General features: G+C 50.4%; 1 protein-coding gene across 1 annotated transcript; it reads right to left on the minus strand.

Moving 5' to 3' along the window:
• Window positions 1–1,378: 1,378 nt before the first annotated feature.
• On the minus strand, window positions 1,379–8,637 carry TSPYL2 (TSPY like 2). Its single transcript, XM_078064934.1, has 7 exons — window positions 7,668–8,637; window positions 6,326–6,403; window positions 6,090–6,201; window positions 5,859–6,004; window positions 5,625–5,722; window positions 4,233–5,071; window positions 1,379–2,115 (listed from the first exon to the last, which is right to left on the minus strand). Exons 1-7 carry the CDS (start codon window positions 8,472–8,474, stop codon window positions 1,931–1,933), a joined length of 2,265 nt encoding a protein of 754 aa, XP_077921060.1. The 5' UTR covers window positions 8,475–8,637; the 3' UTR covers window positions 1,379–1,930.
• Window positions 8,638–9,886: the final 1,249 nt, after the last annotated feature.

The following is a 9,886-nucleotide window of genomic DNA, read 5'->3' on the forward strand; positions in this document are numbered from 1 at the left end:
CCAATTGAGGGACATTCTACAAAATACCTGACCATTATTGCTCAAATGTTGATGACTCTAGGTTATCAAAAACCAGGAAAGTCTGAGAAACAGTCACAGCCAAGAGGAGCCTGTGAAGACATGACAACTAAATGTAATATGCTATTCTGGATGGCATCCTGTAACAGAAAAATTACCTTAAAAACTAAGGCAATCTGAATAAAGTATGGACTTTAGTTAATAGTATTGATATTGGTTCATTAATTGTGACAAATGTACCATGCTAATGCAAGATGTTAACATGGAGGAAACTCGCTGTGGGGTATATGGGTACTCTCTGTATTATCTTCGCAATAATTCTATAAATCTTAAACTTTTAAAATAAAAAATGTACTTAAAAAACCTCCCATATCCGCCCATTACACCATTCTCACCTGAGGAATAGCGTCAATTTCCTCACTGCTCTCCCTCCCTCCAATCCATTCTCCTGGCATCCAGCAGAGGGCATTCTCCGAAACGGAAATCTGACTGTATCTGACGCTTTCCATTAAAACATGGGCGTTGGATGGAAAATTCTCGAGGTATATTGCAGAAGACCAACCTGTATATTTGTATAAGTTATCATTATGAGCCACAAAGAATCTGGAGGTATTTCTGGTGTCCGCCGAAATAAAGTTACTCTATCCAAAATCTAAAACAACTAAACCTTTCCAAGGTCTGCCTTTCAGACACCCAACTCCCGACCCCTCCCCCACCCCATCACACAGCTACCTAGTAATTTCCTTCTGCTTTCCCCTTCTCTCTATGCACTCTTTGGCTCGAGCCATCTTTTCTTGCCTTCTCTTCCAGGCCCAGTTCCAGGAATCCTGCACCCTCTAAAACGGGAGAGCATTCCTGCATTATTAGGATGTAATGTCTTGACAGATTATCATTTTTTAAAAACTACATGCAAATGAGAAAAATGGATTCCAATGGCTCCCCATGCCCAGCTCACACTAGGCCTGAGGAAAGGTTTGACGCACGATAAATAAAAAGATGAATCACTGAACAAATGGATATTCTAGGGCGCAGGGCGTTTCTGTGCGCCTGCGCAAGAGGGGAAGGCGTGGGAAGCTGTTTGCTACCTGCCGGGGTCCATTGCTGCCGCTGGTAGGGGGTGGGGCTTTCTCAGCCTCGCCCTGCCATTGGCCAGGATGGCCCGCATTGGTCTGACGCAACACCTCTGCGGCCTGCAGGGCTCTCCCCGAGAAAGCCAAACATCCTCCCCCCCCCCCCCCGACCCACTAACCACCATCTTGCAGACCAATGCATAGAGGAGACAGCGATTTGAGGGTCTGTGGAAGAGAGACTGGCTCCTGGGGATGGCTCGCCAAGCGGGACAAAAGACTAGAAGCAGCACTTTGAATTTGCTCAGAATTTTATTAGGATTACCAAGGTTCACAAGGAACAAGGAGGGGCTTCTGGGGGAGGGGGGTAGGAATACCGCAATGACAAGCGGCCTTGCATAGACACCAAGGCGGGCTAGCGGGCACAGCGTGGGGGGCGGGGGGCGAGGGATGGAGGGAAAGAGAGGCTTGGGAGAACAGGGTGGCAGCAGAGCCCCCCAAGGCCACAGCGGCCCTCCCCGCTTCGGGATCAAGGGTGTCCACTCCACACAGCACGAGGAGGGGGATAGAGGGGCCCTGACGAAGGCATCACAATAAATACGTTTAGCAGCACACAGAAGCCTGCAGGGGAGGAGGGCCAAAAGGAAGGGGGAATCCCCCTTTCCCTCCCCCCAAAATAAGAACTCTGCAATTACTAAACCATAAAAATAAACTTTAAACCCGTGTACGAAGTCGGTCACCCCCCAGAAGTGCAATGTGGGGCCGCGCGGCCCTAGCTGAGGGGGAGGGCAAATGGGGCAGGGGGAGGGGGATACAGAGAGGCATCCCCTGCAAGGGTAAAATGTTTATCCAGTTTTGCCCCTCTTCCCCGGGTTGGCCCAAGCATTTTGGACCTGAAGCACCTCCTCCATGTCGGAATCTTCAGAGTCTTCCCCTCCTTCTGAGTCTTCTTCGATCCCTTCCTCGTCGCTTCCTTCCTCATTATCGCTTCCATCCTCGTTATCGCTCTCCTCGCCTTCTTGTTCACTGTCTGCAAGGAGGGAGAGAGGCAAGGAGGGGAAAACCGGAGGGTGATTAGATGAACAGGTAGATGTCATTCTTTTTTTGTTGTTTGTTTAAATAATAGAAATTTATCTTCTCACAGTTCTGGAAGCTAGAGGATAGCACTCTTAACAGGGAACAGAGCCCATAGCCAGGGTTTTGGGGGCCTGGAACACTTGCTAAGCACCTCTGCTTGGTGTGTGTATGTCTGTCTGTCTGTCGTGTGTGTGTATGTGTGTACACTCAAGCAAGCCTGGAGTGAGGGAGGAGTGGAAGGGAAGCAGGAAAGCAGGGTGGGCTCCCTGCCTCTGGCCTATCAAAATTGATACATCTCTGAAAGTCGCTTTTTCTCCCCATGTAATATATCAATGTGTGTGTCTTCCTGAGCTCTGACCTCAGCTGAATAAACCTTCTGTTCATTCCAAGGCAGCTCCCCCGCTCCTTCTCCACAGTCTGATCCAAACAGGCCCAGTCTGTCTTCTTTAGCCCAATTCCCCACCCCCACTCCTACCCTAGGGCTGGGCAGATAGCGCTTCCTCCCCTTCTCTGAAAGAAGATGCCATCCGGTGGCAACTCCTTGGTTTCCCTACTCTAACTGAATATATGTCTACATTGAATTTACTCACTCATTCAATGCCTCCTTCCTTGCCCCTGCCCTCAATGGAAATTTGCCAGAGACCCCATGGCCAAAACCCCCAGGAGTGGTTGGTCTTCCAGCCCCTTCTACCTCCCCCAGGGGCCCGCCTCTTCAAGGTCTGCCTGCCCACAGCCAGGCTCAAACATCTCCCTTGCCCACCCTCTACCAATACCTTCCCAGCTAAGGTTTGACTCTACTGCCTTGCCCCTTGCTCATTCCCTCCTATTTCACTGTGGGTCTGGCTCTGCCCCCACTAATATATTGAAACTACTCTTGCCAAGGTCATAGCCCTGAATCCAATGGACACATCCCAGTCCTCATTTTACCTGACCTTTCAGCAGCACTGGATACTGCTGACAATCCCCTCCTTCTGAGAACGTTCCATGACTCAGTTCTCTTCCTAATTCTACCCTCTCAAGAGTCTCAGTTTCCTCATCCATAATAGCACCTACCTCTTAAGAGTTGCTGTGAGGATTAAATGAATTAATAAAATAAGTAAATCACTTAGAATAGTGCCTGGCACATAGTAAACACTTCATTAATGCTAACTGGTCCCAGAATCCAGGGCTAGGATTCTGCTCTGGCTTGTTACCCCCTTTACTTACATCTTCTGACTTCCCAGACATATAACCAATCACCTGCCTGGGCTACCTGTATCTTATGTCCGACAAGCCTTTCCAACCCGATGTTCCTCCCTGCATCTCATCAATCCTGCCACCATGTCATTCCCCATCCTAAGAAATGGCACCTCTGTTTGCCAGTCATCCAGGCCAGACCAAACCTGGAAGTCATCTTAAATACTGCCTTCTCCCTCAAACCCCCACATGCAAACCTTTCTCAGCATTTTCTAAAATGCATGCTTTGGTGAAGAGTAAACAATAGCTTCTGTGGTCAAGAAGTATGGGAAATGCTGGGTTCCACAATGTTTAAATGGGTTTCTTACAGCAGGACTTTTCAGAGCCTTTAAGGTGCATGTACATGTGACTCTACCCGAGAATATTAATGTATGCAGTATGTCCCCAACATAACTGACTACTGGACGTTTTTTGTGAGAAGCAGTTTTCAGGACTAGTGAAGGATCCTCCCAAAAGACAAACAAGCCTGAGAGTTCCCTGAAACCCTTGCCTGCATACAGAGTATGCTGAATTATAATGTTTGTCACTTCCCCCCTCTTTCTGTGTGAACCTGTCCTTCTCAGTTTTCTACCCACCTTCTCCTATCTCTTCACTCTTCCTGTGTCTTTTGCTCTGTAACAATCTATCTACCCACCACCTAGAAATGGAATCTATTTCTTTGGTTCTGCTACATTTGTAAGTTAAAGGTTCCCTGGCCTTGCTTTGTTTAAAAAGTCGCACAAAATGCTGCTTTTCTCCACAAGAGCAGACTGTATTCATGCCTTGATGCCTTGACCCTGGCCAGCTTTTCTGAGAAGAGAAAAGGAGGGAAGACAAGAGGGGCTCTAGGCTCACCTTCCTCACTGCCCTCTTCTTCCTCCTCCACTGATGATTCTTCTTCAGAGATGTTCTCTACCTCATCCTCATAGTCATCCTGGTTGTTGCCGTTATCCTGATCCTTGTCAGGGTCATCAATGTCATTCTTGTAATCTTCGATGTCTCTGTCATCATCATCGCTGCCTTCATTGTCACCTTCATTGCCATCATCATCACTGCCTTCGTTGTCGCCTTCATTGCCGTCATTATCTTCATCATCACTGCCCTCATTGTCTCCTTCATTGTCACTGTCGCTGCTGTCCTGGTTGTTGCCATTGCTGCCATGGTTGCCACCTTTGGGGTTCTCATCATCACCATCAGGGTTCTCGTCACCATCAGGGTTCTCATCGTCATCAGTATTCTCTTCATTGTCATCAGGGTTCTCTTCGTTGTCATCAGTGTTGTCCTCAGGGTTCTCACTGTTTTCATCAGGGTTCTCATTGTTGTCGTCAGGATTCTCATTATTGTCATCGGCACTCTCATTGTTGTCGGTGGTCTCATTGTCATCAGAGCTCTCATTATTATCAGTGGTCTCGTTGTCATCGGGGCTCTCATTGTTGTCGGTGGTCTCGTTGTCAGGGCTCTCATTGTGGTCAGGGCTCTCACTGTCACAGAGGCTCTCGCTAATGTCAGTTATCTCATTGTCAGTGGTCTCAAAGCAGTCGGTGGTCTCCATGAAGTCAGAGATCTTGACGTCATGAATGGTCTCATTGTCGGTGATACCATCGCTGTCTGAGGTCTCGCTGATAATGTCTTCCATTACATGATAGTCATCAGAGTCTTCCAGGATCACCACCTCACACTTGTCCCTGTTTTTACTGTGGAGAAGGCTGAGGTTGAGTATAGGGTTGGTGGAAGGCAAGGCAGACATTGAAAGGTAGTAACTGGGGAGCCAGCAGGCTACAAGGGATCCCAGGGATGAGGTTAGGGTGGGGAAAGTCCCATTTCTGCTCCTGACTACATGACCTCAGGCCAATCACACCCCATTTATGGGCATCATTCCCCACTTGTAAAACATATTGGACTGGGGGCGCCTGGGTGGCTCAGTCGTTAAGTGTCTGCCTTCGGCTCAGGTCATGATCTCCAGGTCCTGGGATCAAGCCCCGCATCAGGCTCCCTGCTCAGCGGGGAGTCTGCTTCTCCCTCTCCCTCTGCCTCTCCCCACTGCTCCCTCTGCCTCTCCCCACTGCTCTTTCTCTCTCTGTATCTCTCTGTGTCAAATGAATAAATAAAAAATTCTTAAAAAAAAAAAAAACATATTGGACTGGATTCTCTCAAAGGTCCCTTTGGCTCTATAAATCCTGTGTGACATTAGCCTAATCTTTGTCCCATCCCTAACAAACCTCCTCTCAGCCACCAAACCCCCATCACCTTTCTTCCTTTTCTTGCTTCTTTTTGTTTGCCCTGTAGCCCCCTTCTCCCATCATGTAGTAGCGCAGAGGGTTAACCCACAGGTCATTTTTGATAATCTGTTGAAAGAGAGGGTGGGTGGAGGGAAGGGGAACAGAGTTATGAGTACAAGCCCCAGAGCCTACTCCCAATTCCCCAAGCATCCAGAGGCAAGCCTAGCAAGGCTTTCTCTGGCAATGCCAGGAGGGGCCCCACCTCAGCAATCCTGTCAGCCTCTGGGAGGCTGTGGTTTGAGAACCAGCTGAAGAAGCTGTGGTTGGTGTCCTGGTTCCTGTGCCTGCGGGCCTGGGGTTCCTGGCCCCGGTGCCAGCGGATTGGAGTGGAGTGAGACACCAGCCGGCCTGGGGGGAAAGGAGGCTATGGAGAGGGCAGTGGACAAGGACAGATGGGGTGGGGGTATGGATTTTCCCTAGGACTGCCTCTTACCAGAGCGGTTGCGCTGGAACTCCTTGACAATCACCATGTTTGTGAAGTAGGGGTTTGTCTGGAAGTACAGCTTCATCTTGTAGCCCATGGAGATATGTCTGAGATCCTGTACCTGCTCAGGGTATAGGTAACGTTGGAATACCCACCACACCAAGGCCCCTCCCACCCCACCCCCCTCACCTCCAAGGGCCAGATCCTTTGCCCAATCCTAGTAAAAAATGTATCTTTGGCCTGACCTGCAGATTGGTCAAGTAGCGGAAAATGTCTTCATCGCGTCGGTTGATCAAGATTGAAATTTTGGGGTGGTTGAGGAACTGATGGAGGGAGCAGTTTAGGTCAAGGAGTGACTGTTCAATGAGAGAAGGAGGGAGGGAAGGCCAGGCAGGGCAGAGCAAAAGAGAGGCTGGAACAGAATTCCCTCTGTGTTGATGTGATGTGTGTGGAGCAAGTGGACTTTTCTTCCCATGATACTATGTGGTGAGCCTGTGTTTATGTGATGTCAAACCTCTGTATTGGTTGCCTTGCCTTGGTTCATATTTGCTGTGTGTCTGGGTGCTAAGGGTCTACGTCTCTGTGATGTTGTGTCCCTGGGTGCTGAGAGTTTGTATTCAGAAGACATTGTGTGTCTGGGGGCTAAAGGCCCATGCCCTAGTGATGTTATATCTGGTTGCTGAGGGCCTGGAGTCACATGATGTTATTTGGGTGTTATAGGTCTGGGTCCACATGATATTGTGTATCTGGGTCTGAGGGTTTGTGTCCAAGTGATGCTGTGTGTCTGCAGGCTGAGGACCTGTGGCCATAAAATACTGTGTGTGCCTGAGTGCTGACAGCCTGTGATCATGTGATACTTTGTAGGAGAGTGCTAATGGTCTATATCCATGTAATTCCCCCAGGAAGTTAAGCCCGTGTTCCTAACACGTTGCATGTATGTATGTACGTGCCCCAGAGATAAGCTTTTCACCAATAGTGAATGAGATTCTTCTTACTCTCTTATTTCCTCCATTTAACTCCTTGATCTCCACTTCTAGGTACTCCTTTGCCTGACCCTTTAGGGGCTTGAGCCCCTTTCTACCCCCCATCTCTCCAGCCAGGATTGGGGTCTCCCTAGTATCTAAGCAGAGACCTAACCTTGCAGAGCCAGGTGTGACTTAGGCACCCTTTCTGGGCAATTTCTCTGCTATGTGACCTTCCCCTCCCTCTTCACCATATCTGAGTCAGTTCATCTTCTGTGTGTCCCTCCCCTCCTCCTTTCACCATCTCTGGTCTAATTTTTCTGCTGTGTGCCCCTCGGTTACCCTCCCCATTTCACTGCCTGTGATCCATTTTTTTTTATATTATGTTCCTCCTCTCCCCTCTTCCCCATCTGTGGCCCAGGTTTTATGCTGTGTGCCCCTCTCCCCCTTCACCATCTCTATCTAGTCCAGCTTCTCTGATGTTTTGCCCCTCTCCTTCCATTCCTCCTCCACCAAACCTAGTCATTTTTCCAATAAGGGTCCACCCCCACACCCTTCCCCCCCCACCTCCCCCCCCCCATTTTGTCATGGGCTCCTAGCCCATGAATATAGATGACAAGGATACTGCTTTGACCCAGAAGCCTGGGATATGCTGGATGATGAGGTCTCTGCGCTCCAGGAAGGGTCTTCGCATCTGGATGAACTTGCGCTTCAGACGGAGGAAGGCCTTGCCTGCCTTGATGTTCACCGCCTCCAGGTCCAGTTGAATGTTTTCCAGTGCCTGCAGGATGCACTCTATCTTCTCGGCATTCCTCTCCTTGCTTTCCTTCTTCATCTTCCTCTGCTTCCTCTTCCTCCTCCTCCTCCTCTTCCTCACACTCTCCTTTTCATCCTCGTCGTCATCTTCCACTATGATGATAGCCTCTTCCTTCCCCCTCGGACCGGCTAACCTCTGGTACCCCCACTCCCCTGCGCTACAGGTTTCTAGGGCCTTCTCTCCGGCAAAACTGCTGGGCTCTATAACCTGAAAGTCAATTTCCAGACTTCCCCCAGAAGCCTCCGAAGGAGAGAAGGTTTCTAGGCTCTCCGTGGGAGGGGGCGCCCCCCCATACCCTGACTCCATCGCAGGCTCCCAGCCGGGACTCCCAGCACCCAGGGTGAAGTACGCACGGATCCCTCCCTCCTCCAGAATGACATAGGGCGGCGGCGGGGGCAGAGCGGGGCCCAGGCCCACCCCCCTCATGTCAGCCAGCACCTGTGCCGCCTCGGTTTCCTCCCGGAGCCTCGGGCGCTGCTCGGGTGGAGGTAGGGGCAGTCGCAGGAGCGGCGGCGGAGGCGGCGGAGGCGGCGGCGGCAGCTGGTCGTGCTGAGACGGCTCTGAGCTACTCAGGCGGCGGGCCTTGGCCGGAGGCCCCTCATCCTGGCGGTCCATGGTGACCGCGCTCACAGGTCAGGGGCTCGCACTCGCCCCTTCGCTCTCAGCCAGGCCGCCGCTGCCTCTCACACCTGAAGCTCAGCCGCAGCACCTCACGCGACCAGCTCTCCTCACAGCCTCGCTCTGGCGTTCCCTCCCACAGCGCCTGCCCTACTCCCTCCGCGCCAAGCGTCCAGGACCCGCCCCTCCCTGACGCAAAGGGCCCGTTCTGCCTCTCCATTGGCTGCCAGCCTCCGCCGAGGCGCTCGCACTCCCTCGACCTCTGCCCGCTCTCACGCAATCTGCTTGCCAACACCACACCTCATCGCTTTCCGATTGGCTCCTCTCGGGCCCGCCAATCATCGGGCTGACTCCCCCAGCGACGAGAGGGACACTGCAGGGCGATTGGCTGCAAGGAAAGCTGAGGGGCAGAAGCCCCTCTCCCTCACCCTTCAAGCGTTTTATCCAATGGGAAAAGTACCAGTGGCTCTGAAGACCAAAAAACAAAACAAAAAACAAACGCAGGCTCTGAGCAGGATGTGCTCAAATAAAATTGGGAGAGCCTCGGTGTCGTTTTCCCCCTTCTCTGCCCGCCGCTCAACAACTACGCACTTCTTAAATCTGCCCGTTCCCCTCTTCCCGGCGTTTGTCCCTGTGGCGAACCGTGATGTGGCCCCCGGGGCTAGGGTTGCCCTAAAGGAGCCTGGAATTTAGAAACCTAGGACCTTTGATTTGGGGCCAGAGTTTGACGTGGCGTTTTGCATCTCTGCAAAATGGCTCTAGAAATAATCACACACACAAAAGTAACTTCCTCTGCGTCATTAAAATGATTGTGATTCCATTCGTCCGCCAGATTTTTCTAGGGTTTTCTATCTCTTCGTCCACTCGATACTTGCCTTCTTTCCAATCCTTTCCTCAGTGTATGCCGTTTTTAATTGCATTTTAGATTTTGGGGGTCAGATTGATGGTCTTTCCTGACGCATGGTGGTGGGGTTCCGGCTTTGGTCTGGGATTCACGTCACGGGTGTGCTCCTCACTTTGTAGCCCTAACCAAATCACTGCCTCTCTCTGAGTTTCAGTTTCCTCTCCTCTAAATTGGGCATCCTTAAGACACGTAGGAAACTGCCCATTGCAGCCTTTCTGTGGTGGCAGGAAATTGGAGGCAACCTAGAGACCCATCACCAGGGGAATGGATAAGAAAAATGTGGTATATGTAGAAGATGGACCACTAGAATGAATTAGATCTACGTACAGCAACAAGGCTGAATCTCTCAAAAACAGAATGTTGAGTGAAAAAAGAAACAGAACAAGATTTATAGTACAATACTGTTTATGTAAATCAAAACACATAACAATACCATATATTTTTCACAGATACACATATATGTAAATAAACACATGAACGGTGAATTGGAAGGACATACATTAAA

Source organism: Halichoerus grypus, chromosome X (genome assembly GCF_964656455.1).
Source record: "Halichoerus grypus chromosome X, mHalGry1.hap1.1, whole genome shotgun sequence".
Lineage (NCBI taxonomy): Eukaryota > Metazoa > Chordata > Mammalia > Carnivora > Phocidae > Halichoerus > Halichoerus grypus.

Excerpts from the sequence above, each read along its gene's own strand:
- TSPYL2 (XM_078064934.1), bottom strand. The coding sequence starts at position 8,474 with ATGGACCGCCAGGATGAGGGGCCTCCGGCCAAGGCCCGCCGCCTGAGT. Across the intron at positions 6,404-7,667 it reads CAGGCTTCTGGGTCAAAGCA|TTCCTCAACCACCCCAAAAT; the intron begins GTATCCTTGTCA and ends TCCCTCCATCAG. Across the intron at positions 6,005-6,089 it reads GTTCCAGCGCAACCGCTCTG|GCCGGCTGGTGTCTCACTCC; the intron begins GTAAGAGGCAGT and ends CTTTCCCCCCAG.